General features: G+C 48.2%; 1 protein-coding gene across 2 annotated transcripts; it reads right to left on the reverse strand.

The window, feature by feature from the left end:
* Positions 1-1,688: 1,688 nt before the first annotated feature.
* ISY1 (ISY1 splicing factor homolog) lies at positions 1,689-19,409 on the reverse strand. 2 transcript variants are annotated; one of them, XM_067755632.1, is made up of 11 exons: positions 19,129-19,404; positions 17,158-17,180; positions 16,600-16,651; positions 15,564-15,629; positions 15,341-15,383; positions 12,381-12,493; positions 9,297-9,414; positions 6,278-6,400; positions 4,821-4,936; positions 2,646-2,732; positions 1,689-2,324 (listed from the first exon to the last, which is right to left on the reverse strand). In XM_067755632.1, the coding sequence occupies exons 1-11, from the start codon at positions 19,129-19,131 to the stop codon at positions 2,217-2,219; spliced, it is 852 nt and encodes a 283-aa protein (XP_067611733.1). In that variant the 5' UTR covers positions 19,132-19,404; the 3' UTR covers positions 1,689-2,216. The 2 variants fall into 2 exon arrangements, with proteins under 2 accessions (XP_067611733.1, XP_067611734.1); XM_067755633.1 differs by lacking the exon at positions 6,278-6,400 and having other exon boundaries at positions 19,129-19,409.
* Between the last annotated feature and the right edge of the window lie 775 nt (positions 19,410-20,184).

The raw sequence follows: 20,184 nt of genomic DNA on the forward strand, positions 1-20,184 counted from the left end.
GGTTTACAAATTGCCCGAGCCAGAGCACGTGGGCTCGGGGCAGAGTGCAGAGGGCTGGGGTGCAGGGGAGAAGGGCGCTGCGGGGCCCGGGTGGGGCTGGTGTAGGAGTCTTAAGGCATGACAGGTGGAGACTGGTGTTTCAGACTCACTAACCAGGCCGGTGGGGCAGAGGGGAGAGGAAAGGGGAGTGAAGTCCATGGACATGTGTATCTATGTTTGGGAAACTGTGAGCAGAGCCAAAGCTGATATAAACCATGAAACAGATTTTGTCAAAGTTTCCGTGGAGCTGGGCCATGGAGACCACACCCCCACCAGTGGCCACACTCCCCTGCTGTTCCAGGCCTGGGGGGAGCCCTGCAGAGGCCTCCTCTCCAGCCCCTGGCAGACAAATAACCGGGACCTGCAGTACAGGAAGAAGCCTGGGGTTTGGCCCATCTCTGCCAGGGACACCTGTGCATCATGAGCAGAGTCCCAGTTTCCTCAGATGCCAGACACGGATCCCTGTGCTGCCCACATCCCATCCGGGGAAGCCACCGCGAGACCCTGGGGGGTCGTCGGGAGGAGACTCGGGGGACTGTCCAGGTGGGCCGAGCTCCACGCACCTGCCAACCATCTTTCCAGGGACAAGAAACACCTGTCGTTTGAACCCCCTGCTCTCACTGAATGCAAGGAGCCCCACCTGAGTGACCCTTGGACGACAACCCCGTAACTGGGCCATCTGAGCTGGGCCCTCCAAACGCTCCCCAGGGGCTGGCTGTCCCAAGGCCCCCCCCTCGCCTCTGCCCACCCCATGGGACTGCCCAGACCCGGGGGGAACTCGGACGGCACCAGGTCCAGTCCTGGCCTTTAAGACAGGGCACCTGAGGCCGGTGTCCAGAGGGACCTGCTCCAAGTCCCCACTAAGTTCGCTCCTGAGCCCCTGCCTGGGGCCAGCCCCGGGCTGGGTGTGGGTCCCAGGGCTGAGTCTGACCCTGCCCAGCCCCGGGGCTCCCAGCGCTCCAGCCCTGCCCCTCTCTGCTCCCGGCACACACTCGCCCAGGGGCTCGGCCGAGGGGCGCCTCCAGCCCTGCCTCCAGGGAAGTGAAGCCCCCCCACCCCCGCCCCCGGCCCAGTCGTGGGCCGTCCCCTCCCCTCCCAGCTCTGAAGCCCCAGGTCGCCTTCCCCACGGCCACTCCCCACCCTGCCCGGCCTCCGCCTGACCCCCTCCACCCTGGCTCGGGAATATCCTAAGGCAGGTCACACACTGACGGTCAGCCCCTCGCTCAGGCTGGCACTGCTCCGCTGCCCCCAGTCTCCTTCAGGAGGCCTGCCGGACACGCCCAGGACCCCTCCCGAGGGTGGGGAGCCCCCCCACTCTGCCTGGAGCTGCGCCCTCTGCTGTGGGTTCTCCCCACCGGGAGGGCAAGACTCGGCGATGGGTTTGGACCGACTCCCGGGCATCCTCTGTGTGCTCCCCAAAGGCCGGCGCCACGGGCCCTGCCGCTTCAGCCCTGATCCGCAGCCGTGGGTGCGGAGGCCATGGGAGGACGGCCCCACTACCTCCTCAGCTCCCAGACAGGCCGCCGCTGGTCCCAGCCCTCCCACACCAGGGCTGCGTGTTTCGGAACCCCGTCCCCTGCGGTGACTGTGAACCTCACTTAGGTCCCAGTGCAGACACGGCCTCAAGACAGGCAGCCCAAACCCGGAGGTTGCCTTTCACACAAAAATCTTTAATAAAAATAGCTCTCTGCAGAACCAGTCCTAGACAGCAGTAGCAAACTCAAACTCCTGCCACCTGGGCAGGAAGGAGCAAGGCCAGCTGAGGGGTCTGAACTGAGGGCAGGGCTGCCCCGAAGGTGGAGCTCCGCGGGCTGCGACGTGTGGGATGTGGGCTCGGGGCCCACACACCTTCTCATCCTTCCAGAGGAGTTACAAACACATCTGCGTTTTTTAGGAGTGTCACTAACTGGTCGCCCTCCCCACCAAATGACAGGAGGAGGCTACGTGAGACACTCAAAGGCTGACAGGGAGCAGCGTGTCCTACACACTCAAGACAGAAGTAAGTGGGTTCACACGTCAGCAAAACACCGGTACGAGGTGACACCGGGGCATCCCAGCAGGCCAACGGCCCTTGGTCAGCACACAGGCGAGAGCAGGGGAGGGAGGGAGGAGGAGAAGCGGCAGGCAGCCCGGGCTGCTCACCCACCACGGCGCTAGGTGGAAGCCCCAGCTCGGCCCTAGTAGCCCAGGAGCCGCCTGGCCTCCTCGCTCTGGGCCTGCAGCGTCTCGCTGGTGTACTTCTGCAGGAGCTCCATCTTCTTCCTCCGCACGAGCGCCTCCTCGATCTGCGGGCGGGAGAGCGGAGGGCTCAGGTCGCAGGCCCCACAAGGCCAACACGCTGCCTGGGCCCGGCCGGGAGCCCAGCACCCTGTGTCCGAGGGCCCCGATCTCCGCCCGGGGAGCAGGTGAGCGACAGAGTGCTGGACTGCTGCCTCCAAGGTAGACGGAATGCTGCCTCGTCTGGACGCCTCGCCCTAACCTGAGCCCAGGGACCAACGCCCTGTGGAAGGGAGTGAGAGCCGCCCAAAGGGACAGGAAGGACCAAGAAAACCACACAGCGCCCCGTGGGGCCCCTCGGAGGCCAGGCGGCCCCCAGCCTGTCCTACCTCTTGCTGCGACGGCACCGGGACGTGAGCGATGAACTTCTGCTGCCCGTCCTCCCCTCCTTTCTCCTGGCCGCCCTCCTCATCAGACTGCAAAAGAGCACAACCAGAGGCCGCGCAGAGGAGACCGTTAGTAAGTGCTGGCATCGCCATAACGTGCACCAGCCTGCAGCCATTGAAGAGGAAAAACAGTGACGAGGAAGCTCTGTTCTCAGACACAGAGACACCCAAGACACAGCGTTAAGTACAAGAAGCAACAGAACACTGTGTTTTGCGCGACCTCTTGTACGAGGAAGAAAAGAGAAGCCAGTGATCTCAGTGAGAGCCAGCGGACAGAGGACAGGGCTGCGAAAGATAAGCTGTGTTAAATCTCTGTATACTTTTTGTGTTTTGAGAATACATTATCTATTTTTTTAATTAAACTTGAAAAAAGCATATGTAGAAGAAAGCATCACTCAGAGGCTGCCTGTGAGTCAGTAGAGATCGCTCATAACCTAAGGAATGACGTAGCCCTGGAGGCATGAGGAGAAAGGAGGCCTGTGTGGAGGCAGGTCCACTGCCCGCAGGTCTCTGGGCCGGACCCTGACCCCACCCGCCGCCGCAGGTCACCAGCTGCCAGGAAAGCCGCGGCGGAAGCTCTCAGACGCCGCTGGTAGGAGAAACTGGTCCCAGGGCTCTGGGAAAGTCGGGCTGCATCCACCGAGGCGAGCCCAGGGTGGAAGTTCCACTCCTCAGGGCAGACTCCAACAAGGAAGGCTGTTGTAGCCCCAAAGAATCCACACATGTGATGAAAGACACAGCACTGCCCACGCGCGTCACACCACGTCAGGTCCCTCGGTGGACACTGCACTGTCACTGTGCAAGCCACTGGGGACACTGGGTGAAGGATGACACAGGACCCTCGGCAGCAGCTGTGCAACTTCCCATAAATCTTAAGCATTTCAGGAGAAACAATTTTTACATCCTCTGATGGCTTTCCATCGCTCTCATGGTAAAGGAAAATGCTTCCCCAGGGGAGCCGGGGCCCTTGCTTGGCCCACCTCCCCTCCCGCAGCCTCCACTCTGCCCTCCAGCCACCGGCCCGTCCTCTGTCCCCCGCGCTCCCATGGGCTCGTCCGCTCACGCTGTTCCCTGCTGCCTCTTCGCTTGGTTACTTCCCCCTTGTTTCCGGATCTCAGCTGATGGGTCATGTCCCCAGTAAAGCCTTCACTGGCCCTGCCTTCACCATGTCGCTAACCAGAGCTCCTATCACAGCTGCCATTTCCCACGGTGTCTGCTGACCGGACTGTCCCCCAGGGCTTCAAGCTACAAGCGAAGCGTGTTTGCTGTCCTGCCCCTCGAGTGGGCCTCACAGTAGCCACTCATTAAACAAACATCCCTTGAAAGAGCAAATGGATTATTTGTACCTAGAGAAAATCTTCCTAGGACACGCTGCCATCCTGTTTCAAATGCCTGCCTGAGGGCACGAACCTCAGGTCTGCTAGATCCTGTGTGACGGTGACTAAGTCACTAAGCCTCTCTGAGCCTGCTTCCTTGCCACTGACATCATGGCAAGCCATGTGACGTCACACAGGGCCTGACCCATAGTCCAGGCATGGGTGCTTCCCTTCCCCTTGCTCAGTCGAGCAAATCAGTTCCATCCTGGACCTGCCCAGGGAGTAAGGCCTGCAGGGGTGCTGGGAGCAAGGGGGCTCTGCCTGAGGGATTACAGCTCCATCCCCAACCGGGACCCCCTGAGGAAGTTCCTTCTCTGCTCTGGGCTGGTTTCCAGCTGTAACAGACGGTGGTTAAGACTACAGAAGAGTTACCGACACTGCCATTTAAGCAGAAACAATGAGGTCATGGGCTAAAACACACTGGCTTCAAATGTGTTTATAAATCCGATTCCAGCATGTTCAGGAGGGCCCATCTCTGAGATGCACGTAAGTCATCCCCGGTGTAAAGCAGTTTAACAAGTGCCCTCACAGCCATTCCTCTCTGAAACCCTCCCTGTGAACCCGGAAGGTGCCCTTCATCCCCACTGTCTAGGAGAGAAGGCCGAAGCCTCAGACGGCGGCAGGGGCAAGAGCCAGGCCTCGACCCTGGCCCCTCGTCTGCGCTTCCTGCTACCGTGCCCCCATCCTCCGCGGCACAGAGAACGTGGTGAGCGCCAAGGGGTCCCGCGCCGCCCCCCAATACCTCCTGGTCGGCAACGGCGTAGATGTCAGCCTCCTCCTCCTCCTCTTCCTCCTCCTCCCCTCTTGCCAGCCGGGCCTCTCTCTCTGCTTTCCACTTGTCCACTAACTCGGCTCTGACTGCACACAAGGGAGAGCAGGCGTTACTCACTCTGGCCTCTAAGAAAGCGTCAAACCCCATGCAGGGCGAGGCTAAGGCCTCCCTGCTGGAAAGAGTCACCTTCATCCTGCCCCGGCGGGCAGGAATCAGACAGGAATCAGATGGGAGGGCAGCTTTTAGCGGACACACCCAGATCCTCCCCAGTTCAGCACCCTGAGGTTCTCAAAAAACTAAAACTAGAACTACCATATGATCCAGCAATTCCATTCCTGGGTATATATCTGAAAACAACAAAAACACTAATTCGAAAAGATACATGCACCCCAATGTTCATAGCAGTACTATTTACAGTTGCCAAGATATGGAAGTAAACTAAGTGCCCATCAACAGATGGATGGGTAAATAAGATGTGGTGTATGTAAACACACACACACAGACACACAGACACACACACACACACACACACACACATGCATATACACAATGGGATCCTACTCAGCCATAAAAAAGAATGAAATAATGCCATTTGCAGCAACATGGATGGACCTACGGATTATCATACTAAGTGAAGTAAGTCAGATGGAGAAAGACAAATACTGTGTGATATCACTTATATGTGGAATCTAAAAAATACAACAAACTAGTGAATATAACAAAAAAGAAGCAGACTCACAGATATAGAGAAAAAACTAGTGGTTACCAGTGGAGAGACGGAAGGGGGAAGAGGCAATTTAGCGGTAGGGGATTAAGAGGTACAAACTATTAAGATAAAATAAGCTGGGGCTTCCCTGGTGGCGCAGTGGTTGAGAATCTGCCTGCCAATGCAGGGGACATGGGTTCGAGCCCTGGTCTGGGAAGATCCCACATGCCGCGGAGCAACTAGGCTCGTGAGCCACAACTACTGAGCCTGCGCGACAGGAGCTTGTGCTCCGCAATGAGAGGCCGCGACAGTGAGAGGCCCGCGCACCGCGATGAAGAGTGGCCCCAGCTCACCACAACTAGAGAAAGCCCACGCACAGAAACGAAGACCCAACACAGCCAAAAATAAATAAATTAATTAATTAATTAAATTTTTAAAAAATTGGATTAAAAAAAGATAAAATAAGCTATACAAGGATATATTATACAACATGGGGAATACAGCCAATATTTTATAATAACTGCTAATGGAATATACCTTTAAAAATTGTGAATCTCTATACTGTACACCTGTAACTTACATAATATTGTACATCAACTACTTCAATTTTTTAAAAAGCCCTAAAAAAACAATGTTCCTTATAAAAATAAAACCCCATTTCCAAGGGAGAGAAAAGAAACCAGATGCCAGCAGCAATGAAATGAAATGCCCGCAGACCTACGTTTCTTTTCATATTCCTGTTCCAAAGGCACAATAACACCATCGTCTTCATCTAGGTAACCGTAGTATTCAAAATCGATCGCCTTCATGAGCTCAGCGCGTGTCTTTCTTGGAGGAGGAAGAGCTAAAAGAAAGAATTCACCAGCTTAGCTGAATTCCCCGTCATAATCTCACTCAAGCCTTCTCCTCATACAATGTTACGCAGGCATATAGTAGGTGTGTTCATCAAAATATCATGAAATAGGCACTTCTCTACACTAGTAATGGGATTATATACGTGGTACCACCCTTTTTAAAATCAGTGTTAAGGGCTTCCCTGGTGGCGCAGTGGTTAAGAATCCACCTGCCAATGCAGGGGACACGGGTTCAAGCCCTGGTCCCGGAAGATCCCACATGCTGCGGATAGCAACTAAGCCCTTGCGCCACAGCTACTGAGCCACAACTACTGAGCTCACGAGCCACAACTACTAAAAGCCCGCACACCTAGAGCCTGTGCTCCACAAGAGAAGCTACCACGATGAGAAGCCTGTGCACTGCAACGAAGAGTAGCCCCTGCTCGCTGCATCTAGAGAAAGCCTGCACACAGCAACAGAGACCCAATGCAGCCAAAAGTAAATAAATAAATAAATTTAAAATAAATAAATAAGTAAAATTAAATAAGTGTTGAAATCTTTGACCCAATTAGTCCATTTAGAAGGAATCTATCCTAATTTAAAAACAGAAACAAAAGCTGGCAAAGCTTTACGGACAGAGGTGTGCATCACAGCGTTATTCATACAACAATGAAAACTTGGACAGCCAAGGACTGTGATCTGCAATTCAAGCATGGCGGAGGGGAGGCGATTCTGCAGCCCCAGTAATGCTGCTTCACAGGTGCTTTAACAACACAGAAAATGCCATAATATTTAATGAAAAAACTAAGAATACAGATAAAACAAAAGAAACTACAAACACAAAACATAAATGAGAAATTCCTGAAGAAAATACTTTCAGACTAAGAATTACTATTCAGAATATTTAGTAATACTGAAAATCAAAAGGGAAATGACAATCCAACAGATTAGTCAAAGAATGAAAGCTGATAATTGAAGAAAAAAAACTCTTACGTATGAAAATTTCATTTAGTAACTGAATTCGATTGTCAATTTCATTAGTAATGGGGAGGAAACAAAAAAATAAAAATAATACATTGTTTCAAGCACCAGATCAGCAAAAATGTTATAATTATAAACATCTAGAAATAACTAAATACCAAAGGAGGGATGGTCACACCAAGTACGGTTAATCCCTGAGACTCTCTAATCCGTCACATCACTTGGCATTCTAAGGAGAACTATGAGAGGACATGGACGGACTGCACACACAACCCTGTCCACCCCTCCACCGCGTGGGCTGCATCCAGGACGGGGCTGAAACCTAGCAGGCTCAGAGCACTGCATGCATTCCGGCCACAGGATGGAGCTGTGATCCAACCAAAGCCAACCAGACTCAATTCTGGGAATTCTGCTTCAACTGTTGGTGGGGGGGTGGGGGGAAATCTGTTGCTGAGAGAGAACAAAATTTAAGTCGATGACGGACAACCAGCCACCACAAGAGGAGAGTGAGACAGAGAAAAAAGCTCACAGGATGGAAGCCAAAACTGCAAAACGGAGCAATGTGACCTGGAACCGGCCATTCCTGAAGGCAAACCTGTCAGTTATGTGAGCCAATAAATTTATAGACTTTTCTGCCTAAAGTAACTGGGGTTGAGTCACCTGTCACTTACGCTGATGTAATTTAGTTGATAAAATAAGCATGGAAGTGCATGGAAAAGGCTGGAAGGGAACATTCGAAACAGATAATACCAGTGACGGGTCATCTCTAGCAGGGCACTGGGATGGGGGTCAAGGGGACTGTGCTACTATTTTTATTGTTTTTTTGCCGTGCGGCATCCGGGATATTAGTTTCCCAACCAGGGTTTAAATCCGTGCCCCCTGTAGTGAAGGCACAGAGTCTTAACCACTGGACCACCAGGGAAGTCCCTGTGCTACTATTTCCATTATACGCATTAAGACTAAGTTGCGCACTTTCTTGGTTAAAAAAAAACAAAAAACACTGTATGACTGGAATAAATAAAAATAAATTTAGAAACAATGTAAAAGCAAAAAAAAAAAAAGTAACATACACAGCACACTCTCATTTTAGGAGCCTTAAAACTCTGGAAGGGGATACACCCCAACATGTCAACAACCATCATCTATAAGTTGTGAAAACGTGGGTGTTTCTTCTGATTTTCTGTATTTTACAACTTATCTATAATAAAATTATACTGCATTCATAATAAACGGCATGATATTTAAACTCTGAATTATTTTAAGTGATGTCAATCATGCATGCAAAACCAGTGTGTGCGTAATGAATTTAAGAATGAGCAGAATTGTATTTTTAAACAAATAGGAAAACCGACTGGAAGGAAACAGCAGAACGCCAGCAGTGGGAGGAATCCTGGTCTCATCCTTCTCTACTTTCCACACTGCTTTCTATAAAATGCTTGGACTGCTTCTTGAAAAGTCAAAATTAAGATACACAGAAATTCCAGACCAGCAGTTTTCAACTGCATTTTGGAGGCTCCCAGGGCTGTGGAAGGAAGGGCAGGAGTGGAGAGGGTACCCGGCTTGGATTCATTCTCTTCCACTTGTGCATTTCGGGGTTTGGCCCAAGGTGTCATGTGTCCTTCAGTTAAGAGTTTTTTCAACTAAACAAGTAACTGAAAATGAAGCTGACTGAACTGCAAACAGGGAGATTCCTCGTTCACACTCAGACGGGTATGGGCAGAGCCTACAATCTGACACCTGTCAGTTCTGGGTTCCCGTTCTCACCCCAACTGTGTGCCCACCTGAGAACGATAATCCTCTGAGGACACGGGGCTGCTGTGCGGCTAAGAAATGGCATAGGAAGAGTGCCCTGCAGACAGCATGTCTACTGTTACAAGCAGGACCAAGAATTCCAGGCTAACACCCCGGCGAACACCAGTTACTTACGTTCTCTCTCAAACAGTTCTCTGACACCAGGCAAGTCTTTCGCTGCTCCGAAGTACTTGTAACCTCGATTTCCTGGGACTTCTTTCCCTTCATGATCCAGCATTTTAGGGCCAACTTTCTTATTGGGAAGGAAGAAGAGAAAATGGATCTGATCCTTAAACCCAGTATTTCCATGCTTGCAAATAGATTTAAGATAATAATGCTAAAGGGAGAAAATATTCATGTACAACAGAAATATATTTAGGTACTTTTTTTAATCCCTTAAAAATCAACCTAAATACCTAACAGTAAGAGGATGATTTAAGTAAATTATAGCATATTCAGGATGGAATATATCCTATAGCTTAAAAATGATGGTTCGTATGGAACTCTTTTATTGACTTAGAAAAACACAATATAACGTTAAGTGAATAAAAGCTTTAAAAAAATTGCAAAAAACCTAAATGACAAGCAGTAGAAGACAAATGAAATATCCAGAAGATGGAATTCTCTCCACTAAAAATGATGATGTTGACAACTGCATACAGTATGTGACCCTGGACAAGGCTCTGTACTATAAGGGGAAAGGCCATAAAGGATGAAAATCAATAAAACAGCCAAATGATTGTATCAAAGTTAAATGTCTTAAACTCTACCATGGTTATATAAGAGAACATTCTTATTCTTAGGAAATACACACAAAAGTATTTCTTAGGAAATACCCCTTAAGTATTAAGGAGTAAAGGAACATGATGTATTTAAGCCTCAAATGGTTCAGAGAAAATAAATCTCAAGGTACACACAGAAAATGATAAAGCAAATAGAGAAAAATGTTAAAAACTGGTAAATCTGTATAAAGGGTACATAGGATTTCTCTATACAATTTGTAGAACTTTCTATGAGCTCAGAAATGCTTTTTGAAACAATTATATAAATGATTATTTACTGACATGAACATATGTGTCTGATAAACTGTTAAGTGAACAAAGCATATAGTTAGAATAATGAACCATTATCTGTAAAAATAAATATATATGTATATAGAAGAAATTCTGGAAAGATAAGTAGAAAATGTTGATAGCAGTCATTTCTCAGTGGTAGGAAAATATATAATGTAATCTGTACCACACATAGAATATATAAATTTTTTTATACTTTAGAATTTTTATATTTTTTGTTATATATTCTTTTCTTTTACATAAAAGTAGGTACTCTTTATACAATCAAAGTTACCATTTTGAAAAGAAGTATAAAACCTAGAACCAAAATTGTACATACATGAGTATGACCTCAGTTACAGGACTCACGGAAAAACAATGGACAGAAATATTCCAGAAGTTGCTCCTAGTTAAAAGGATCATGACTGCATGGTGTTCTGCTCTATACTTTTCTGAAATTAATAACAATATATTACTTTTTCTCTTATTATTGTACTAAAATACATGTACATAAAATTTGCCGTCTTAACCATTTTTAAGTGTCCAGGTCAGTGGTATTAGTACATTCATAGCGTCATGCAACCATCACCACCATCTTGTAAAACAAACTCTAAACGTGTCACTTCTTTTTTTTTCAGCTGCACTGAGCGGCTTGCAGGATCTTAGTTCCCCGACGAGGGACAGAACCTGGGCCACGGCAGTTAAAGTGCTGAGTCCTAACCACTGGACCACCAGGGAATTCCCTAAATGTTACTTTTGTACATAGAAAATGAAAATAAAATTCTTTAGCATTAAAAAGACGATAGGGCTTCCCTGGTGGCGCAGTGGTTAAGAATCCGCCTGGCAATGCAGGGGACACGGGTTCGAGCCCTGGTCCGGGAAGATCCCACATGCCACGGAGCAACTAAGCCCATGCGCCACAACTACTGAGCCTGTGTTCTGGAGCCTGCGAACCACAACTACTGAAGCCCACGCGCCTAGAGCCCATGCTCCGCAACAAGAGAAGCCACGGCAAGGAGAAGCCCGCGCACCGCAATGAAGAGTAGCCCCCGCTCACCGCAACTAGAGAAAGCCCACACACAGCCACGAAGACCCACCGCGGCCAACAAATAAAAAAAATTAATAAAAAAAAAAGACTCTGCAAGGAAATACATAAAAACATTACTGTTGACTCTGGGTGGTGGAACTTAAGAATATTGTACATATTAATTTTGTAACCCTTCCAGGAAGGGTAATAAACCCCTGCACTAAAGCAGTCTGACAGGGAGCAAAATCACCATCACAGAACTACTGAAGATGCAGTGAGCACGTTCCTAGCACAGGTACTCCAGGAGTGGAAGTGCCTTTCCTTCTGCAACAAGAATAAATGCCTCATTTTTAGGCCAGGTACTAACGTGAGAACTGTGGTTTTGCATTAAATACATAGAAAAACTGCACGTATTTTTTCCATAACATACTACAGTCCACTGACTACATACTACGGGTTCAAATGACCTGGGAAAATGGGGTAGGGCCTGGGGCAGCATTTTTCAAAGTTGACACCCACTGGCGGGTCGTGGAATCCATTACGTGGGTCATAATCATCGATTTTTAAAAAATCAAGATAGAACAGAAAAATAAAAAAGATAGAACAGAATAGAAAATATCAAAGTGCAGCAACGTATACCAAGTATTTTTTCAGTACTGTGTTGTGATATAGTGAGTGAGCGAGTGAGTGTGTGTGTGTTTATTTTATAGTGGGTCATGGGCCTAAAAGCTTGAAAGTCACTGTTCTAGAATACTGCATTTAAAGAATCCAGAGAAAGGAAACACAGCCATGTCCCCAGGGCCCCCTTGAGTACAGAAGCCGACCATGGAATGGTTGTCCCAATTCTCAAGGAGTTCAGAGAAGGCTGTGAGGGGCCAAGGTCATTTCAAACAAGAGGCCCAGGGAGCCTGAGCGGCTCACTCTGGAACACCTGGCCAGTACACGTACTGAGGCCTGCGCTGTGGACCTTTAAGCACCACTAGCCCGTGCTTTCACGTTTCCTGTCCACGCGCAACAGGCACTTTCAAGCCTCCTTTCATCACTCCAGTGCCTGCTCTGTGGCAGGGCTGCGGGGGCAGCAGGAGCCACCCTGCAGGCAGACAGCACCCGAGCTCAGCCCCAGGGCTGCGGCTTGCTTACCCCATAGTCAGGACCACCGAGCTCCTTGATCCGGGCCTCCCAGTGTCCCTTCTCTCTTAGCAGCTTGTTAATTTCATCATTCAGGTCACGAATTCGGAATTCACCTAGACCAGCTAGAAAACAAAAACATCCTATCGTTTCTTGAAAATACCAGTCGATGTGTAGCCTTAAGAATGAATGTCAACACCTAAAAAGGTGCATAACACAAAGATACTATTTCAATTTGTAAGAAAACACACCCACACCGAAATCATGGAAGGGCAACAATCATGCACAGTTTCAGCAGCGCTGCGGGGGAAGAAACGTCATCCTCATTAGCAACCACAGAAATACAAACTGAAGCAATCCTGCAGCTCCATTTATACCACCACTGAAACAGTAAACTCTTAGAGGTGGGGACACAGCGTCCAATCAATGTCAGCCAAGATGCAGTGAGGCAGCGTCAGCATCAGGGTTGGCGGCAGTCTGTGTTAGTCTAGTCCTTTCAGGAAAGGGCTTGTTCCCACCTTGTTAAGTGGGAACATCTTTGAGAAAGACTAGGGCCTGAGAACTGAGCCTAAGGGACAGATTCTTTATTTTTTACTTATTTTTTGGCCGCACTGCGCAGCACGCTGTATCTTACTTCCCTGACCAGGGGTCGAACCCGTGCCCCCTGCAGTGGAAACACGGGTTCTTAACCACTGGGCCGCCCTTAGGGAAGTCCCTAAGGGACGGATTTAAAGGGATGACGACAGGGAGTTTGCTGAGGTGTTGTCGTTGGCAGATGGGAGCCGGGAGCAGTTGGGGCTATTCCAAGGGAGAAACCCTCCCTTTCTCCACTGAATTGCTTTTGTACTTTGTGAAGTCAACTGACCACATACGTGTGCCCCTGTTTCTGGACTTCTTACTCTGTTCAACTGGTCTGTGTGTCTATCTTTCCCCAATACCCAATTGTCTTGAATACCTTTAGCTTTACATTAAATCATGAAATTAGGTGTTATGAATACTCCAATTTTTTTCTTTTTCAAAAGTGTTTTGGCTATTCTAGTTCCTTTGCCTTTCCATTTAAATTTTAGAAACAGTTCGTCAACATAAACCAAAAACCACTGCTGGGATTTTGACTGTGATAGATTTTGAAAAGAAAAAGAATCGACACCTTTCCTATATTGAGTCTTCCCATCCACAAACACTGTCTATGTCTCCATTTGATTGGTTCTTTGACTCTTTCATCACTGTTTTATAGTTTTCAGCATACAGATCATATATATATTTTGTTAGATTTATACCTAAGTATTTCTTGTGTTTTGATGCTTCTGTAAATAACACTTTAATAAAAGTTCTAGTTCCAAATGTTCACTGCTAGTACACAGAAACAGAATTGATTTTTGTGTATTGACTTTCTATTCTGTGATCTTGCTAAACTCATTTATTCATTTTAGAAATCTTTCTGTAGATTCCTTGGGATTTTCTACATAGAAAATTATGTCACCTCAGAATAGAGCATTTTTCTTCCCTTCCAATCTTTGGGCCTTTTATTTCCTTTTCTTGCTTTATTGTACTGGAAAGGAATTCCAGTACAATACTGAATAGAAGCGGTGAGAATCGATATCTCCACCTTGTTCCTGATCTTAGGAGGAAAGCATTCAACCTATAGCTGGCTATAGGTTTTTTGGTAGAAGTGCCTTATCAGGGGAAAAAAAAAGTTCCCTTCAATTCCCAGTTAGCTGAGGGTTTTTTTTTTGGTTTTTGTTTTTATTTTTGCCTGCATTGGGTCTTTGTTGCTGCACGCGGGCTTTCCTTGCGGGGCTTGTTGCGGCGTGTGCTCTTCTTTGCGGTGTGCGGAGTTCTCTCTTGTTGCAGCGTGTGGGCTTTCTCTCTCTAGTTGTGCAGTGCAGGCTCCAGGGAGCATGGGTTCTGTAGTTTGTGGCACACAAGCTCTCTAGTTGTGGCAAACGGGCTTAGTTGCCCTGCAGCATGCGGGATTTTAGTTCCCCGACCAGGGATTGAACCTGTGTCCCCTGCACTGGAAGGCGGACTCTATACCGCTGGACCACCAGGGAAGTCCCATGTGTCTTCGTTTTTTCTTGATCAGTCTGTCTGACTGGAAGTTTATCGATTTTACTGATCTTTTTATTTTTTTAATTTTATTTATTTATTTTTGGCTGCGCTGAGTCTCCGTTACTGCTGCGTGCGGCACGTGGGCCCCTGCATCGGCCGGTGGATTCTTAACCATTGCGCCACCAGGTAAGTCCTGATCTTTTTAAAGAACCCGCTTTTGTTCTATTTTCTCTATTCATCTTGTTTCCAATTTCATTGACTTCTTCTCTTTATTATTTCCTTCCTTCTGCTTACTTTGGAATTAATTTGCTCTTCCTTTTTAGTTTCTTAGGGTAGAAGCTTAGATCACTGACTTGAGACCTTTCTTATTTTCTTTTATTTTAATGCTATAAATTTTCACCTAAACACTGCTTTACATGCATGCCATAAATTTTTTTGTCCCCTGAATTCTGACATTATGTTTTCATTCTCATTCAATTCAAAATATTTTCTAATCTCCTTGAGGTTTCCTCTTAGATATATGGGTTGTTTAGAAGTATGTTTAATTTCTAAATAGTTAGGAATTTTCCAGATGTCTTTTTGTTATCCATTTCTATGTTAACTGTGTTAAAATCAGTGAACATACTTTGCGAAATTTTAATTATTTTAAGTTTGCTAACATTCATATTATAACCTAAAATATGCTTTATTTTGGTGAATATTCCATTTGCTCTTAAAAAAAGAAAGGGTACTCTTTTCTGTGAGGTGGACTGTTCCATAAAGGTCAACTAGGTCAAACTGATCGATATTATTGTTCAGTTCTTCTACGTTCTTACTCATTTTGTACCTACTTGTCCTATTGATTATTGAGAGAGGAGGCTGACGTCCCCAAGGCTAACTGTGGATTTGAGAATCGAGCACTTTAAACAGACAAGCTAGCTTACCATTCTGAATTTGAGCCACTTTTTTTGAGATCTCTCCAATGATCTGTGAAAAAAATAAAAGGCAATATATTTTTATGACTTTTGAGTAAGTCTGAAAGCATAAGAAATATATAATTCAAAATGAGTAATTAAAAATTCTTAGAATTCTGGTTGAAGAGTCATGTAGGTACAAAAGCCATCAGAGACCTGTTCTCCTGTAAGATCAGATTCACCCAGCACGTACCTGTCGTCTCCACTTCTCGGCTTTGGGCAGCTCAGTACACTCCGAGGCAAGGAAGGGTCTTCGTTCCTAAGGAAAAGCAAAACACATGCTGCTGCTGTACTGTATGAAATTACAAGCTTTGTGCAACATTCATGACTGACTCAGGCCTGAAGCCCGAAATGTCTAACAGGCTAAAGACATCTGCAGCTTCAGTTGCAGGTGCTCTTCTTCAAGCCTTATGGCTCACGCTGCAGCCTCTCCTTAGGAAAGAACTACACAGGCAAAAACATTCACTGCATTGCACCTGGTACAGGCAGCCACTGGAAACAACGTAAAAGTCCAGTACACTTGACCCTTGAGCAACATGGGGGTTAACCTAAGTTAACTTACAGTCGGGCTTCAGCATCCGTGTTTCCTCCGCATCCACAGATTCAACCAAGCACAAACCGTGTAGTTCTGTAGTATTTACCGTTGAAAAAATCCGTGTATAAGTGAACCAATGCAGTTCAAACCCGTGTTGTTCAGGGTCAGTTGTTACAGAGAGATGGCGAAGTACACCGGTTATACCCATTTCATGGCATACTTATACTACCTTAGGAAATGACAGCTCTCAGTGTTTAAAACAAACATAAACATACATGCATGTCTGTGTGTATACAGGTGTGTGTGCGGGTGTGTGTATAATTAAAAAAAAAAAAAAAATCCAAACAACAGTACATATCACCCCTAACCTGGCTGAGTCTCCATGAGCTAAGGTCATTACTGGTTTCAGGTTAGAGCTGCTCCTCACAGCACCCCCCACTTTGTACTATTCAGTATTAGACAGTGCTGGGATAACATGGAAACCCAATCATCATATTACAGAGCAGACAGAAGCACAAGTAGTCAGATCATCACACTGCCCCAGCTACCTGGGATTCAAGTGTACAGACTCATAAGACACAGGAAAGCATGGACGAGAAAGAGGAAGATCTGGAGTCCGAAGTCTGTTCAGGAGGGAGTTGTACTGCACTTCTTCTCAATAATTTAAAAATTCATGAGGAAGATTTAAACCAACCTTTACTTTTCCCTCTTCCAGCTGAGCTTGGCGAAATCTTGCTAAGGCCGTCCTACCGGGAACAGAGAAGACTCCGTTAGATCCTGCTCGAAGATCTCTTATCATCCAAGTTCCTGGATGGGTAATCTGCTCATGACCATATTGAATGTCAACCATCACTCATAAACATATATACATATTGCAATCAAGAAACCACAGAGAAGTTATGGGTTTCCATGTTCCAAAAAGTAGGGCTTATAAGGATTTGTGTTCCTTTCACCCATACGGCGTGTAAGGACTGGACTGTGGGAAACTCTACTCATCAGGCCACTGTGGTGAGCAACACATCCAGATGTTAAAAAGACTAATATTATGGGCTGTCACTCTAACAGCCCCTGCACCACCCCAGGTGAGCCAATGTTCATCCAGAATAAGTTCTGGGAGCTGTCAGAAAACACTATGGGGAAAACAAATGTATGGGCAACTACTATACGAATACTATTTCAACACAGGTAGAGAAAGAAAGCTATATCAAAAGACCAAACAGAAATTTACAGACGAAATCGAGTTGATACGTACATGGCCTTTTCCGCATTTCGGGCCTAAAAGGAGAGAGAAGGGAAGAAAAACATCCATGTTTAAAGAGCTTTTTCTTTTACTCTCTAGAAAAACGTTTCATTTACTTTGTAGAGAAAAGTTTCACAAGGACACAGGCACAAGCGGAATGCCTACACTAGTACATGAACACAGTAACAATCGCAACATCAATCACAAGATGCCCACATCCTGTGACCTTACTTATGCTGCTCTCTCTACCTAAATTCTTTACTTCTCCACTCCCCCCAAACCCCGTGGATCTGGCCACTCATCCTTCAGAATTTACCTGTGTTATCATCGTCCCAGACAATTCTTCTGTGGCCCCTTCATCCCAGCCAGGCTGCCCCCCTTTGTCTGGGTTTATACCTACCACACAATTTCCACCCAGCATCACAACTGTCTGTTCCCTGCCAGTGAAATTTGAGGGAGGAAAGACTGACTTTGACAAAGTGAGTTTTATATAAATACTGTTGCACTAATGTCAAGTCAATTATCCCTGAAACACAGTGCTAGGCACGAACACATTTTCTGGGTTGTAGTGTAAGTAGAAAGAGTACTTGCTGAGTCAAGGACTTGAGTTTCACTCCCAGCTCTCCAACTTACCATCCCTGAGAAGTTGTCTCTCTAAGCCTCAGTTCCCCCACCTTTACAGCAGGGATCATACCTTTTATCTCATAAAGATGTCACGATGATTTAATGAGATAAATACATGAAGTCATCAGATGCTCAGCAAAAGCGAGCTCAATTTAAATCTTTTTGACTCTCCCTTTCAATGGACACAGAAACAAACTTGTCAAGTTTGTTTGGTAGATAAATGAACACAATACCTACTAAGGAATAAAACAGAGGTTCTCCCAGGAGAAGCCATCATCTTGAGGGCTGAGGCTGTGTCCTACCTATTTCATTAAAGCCTACAGATTCTAAGTATTTAATTTAATATTTCTCAATGCTTACTCCATACTTGAAACACCACGCTGGGTACTAGGAATTTGGTCACGGTTCTTCCTTTTGAGGGAACTCATAGGAATTTCCCCAAAAAAACCATAAATCTTGTGACAAGGGCATGTACCAGGGGTGATGGAAACCCACAAATATGAATGTGTGTGGTGACAGTTTGCCAGAAACATCCAGGCCCAGGGATCCTTCTGTCCTGCTAGGGAACGGAGACCGGCGATTCCCTATGTTTGTCAGAGTTCAGAAACAAGAGGCAGAATCAAGAGGCTGAGCCGGCTAGTATGAAGCAGTAATACGGGGCATATCCTCCGAGGGCTGGAGAATAGAAAGGGCTGCTTTTTGTCCACCGGTTTCTCTCGTCCTCCGGATCTTGGGCTCATCAGTCTACAGTGGCATCCAATACACCTTCTACCATTTATTACGGCGTCGTGTGCTTCGCTTAATGAGACCATCATGGTAACCAACACGTAAGAGTATCTCCCTTGTGCCGGCACTCTGCGTGCTCCGTCGTGAGCGCTTCTAGAACAAATGAAGCAGCCGACCACCGGCGCCCGACCACAGCGATCACACCCTCCTGCGGTCACACGACGCCGGCCATTCGTCCATCCCTGGACCCCGACAACGCGCCAGACACCGCGTCAGGCGTTAAGGAGGCAGAGGTGGGAATACCCTGCCCTCGGGAAGCTCCCCGTTGGGGAGCCGGAGAGTAGACACAAGGCAAATAGCGCAGGAACCGCTGCTGGGCCCCCCACGGGACGCGGCGCCGGCCCTGCGCCTCCCGGAGCCTCGGCTTACCGGTGGGGAACTACAGCGCGCCGTCCGGACTAAGCACGGCCTCGGACGGCGCGGCGGCGCCGAGGCTCAGCCTCCTCCGGCCTCTGGGCTCACGCGGCGCGAAGACCCCCGCGTCCCAGCCGCGGATCCTGTAACCCGCAGGGGTCCCCTGGGCGCCCCGAACCCGGCCCGCCACTTGCCTCCCTCACTCCCCGCCCCACTCACCATGGTGCGAGGGAGGGCGCCGCCCTCAGGCCGCGCGGGCCTAGCCCAGGGAGCTTCGCCGCCCCAGGCGCGGCCGACCCGGACGGGAACTGAAGGTTCTAGGTGACCGCACCACCGGCTTCTGAGTCGGAAGGATAACTGGGAAGGACCAGAAGTGAGGGACCGGAAGCGAAATGGAGAATTGACCCGGGGAGGGGGAGAAAACGCAGGCGAGCTCCCGTAGGCGGCCCTCCCTCGGCGTCTGGACCTCGCACCGACACGCCCTTACGGAAAATAGGAGCGCTGGCAGAAACGCGCTTGCGCAGTGGAACCGACGTGCCTCTAACTGGGCGCGGGGCGCTGGTTTTGCTCTCGCGATAACGGCGAGACGTCCCGCGGCAACTGTTGGTACTGCACACGCGGTCCCGCAGTTGTGTGTGAGGCTACCCGAGACGTGTGTGCAACTATAGGTGCGCATCCCTCCTGCCCTGTCTGGTTCTGCGAGCAGACACGCCCTGTGGAAGTTACTTGTCCTCATCCCTCTGAGTGGACGGGGCCGCTGGACTGGGCCCTCCCCCCCGTCTGCGTGCTCTCCAGGGGCAGGAGCTGGCTCGGCCTCGCCAACCCCCACTCGCCTCCCAGGCGTTTACTTGCGGCCTGTGCTTTTTCTGAGATTTTCTCCTCCTGGAATCGAGGGGTCTGTCGGAGCTGGACCAGGGCTTGAGGTCACCCTTTTAAAATAAGAAATGTAAGGTCCAGGGGAGATGAGAGAGGAACAGTCAGTCGGTGTCTGCTGGGCATGTTGCGGGGATCAGAAGGGCCACAGATCAGGACCAGGGAGGCAGGGGAGAGGCCACCGGTAGGGAGGTTCTGGTGGCTCCTCTCTCAGGGTGTCAGTGATGGAGCGAGCTGTGGTGTGACATTAAGGCGGGGGCCAGTGGCCACTTCAGCCATTTCCAGCGGCTCCCCCTTTGCAAGCATGGTGCTTCGCTGTGGCGACTTGCTCCGCCACGGGGCCTAACCGATGCCGGGAACTCCGGCTGCGGGCGGGAAGCACAGGCCAGCGGGAGAAGCAGC

The sequence above is a fragment of the Pseudorca crassidens genome, chromosome 10 (assembly GCF_039906515.1).
Source record: "Pseudorca crassidens isolate mPseCra1 chromosome 10, mPseCra1.hap1, whole genome shotgun sequence".
Classification (NCBI taxonomy): domain Eukaryota; kingdom Metazoa; phylum Chordata; class Mammalia; order Artiodactyla; family Delphinidae; genus Pseudorca; species Pseudorca crassidens.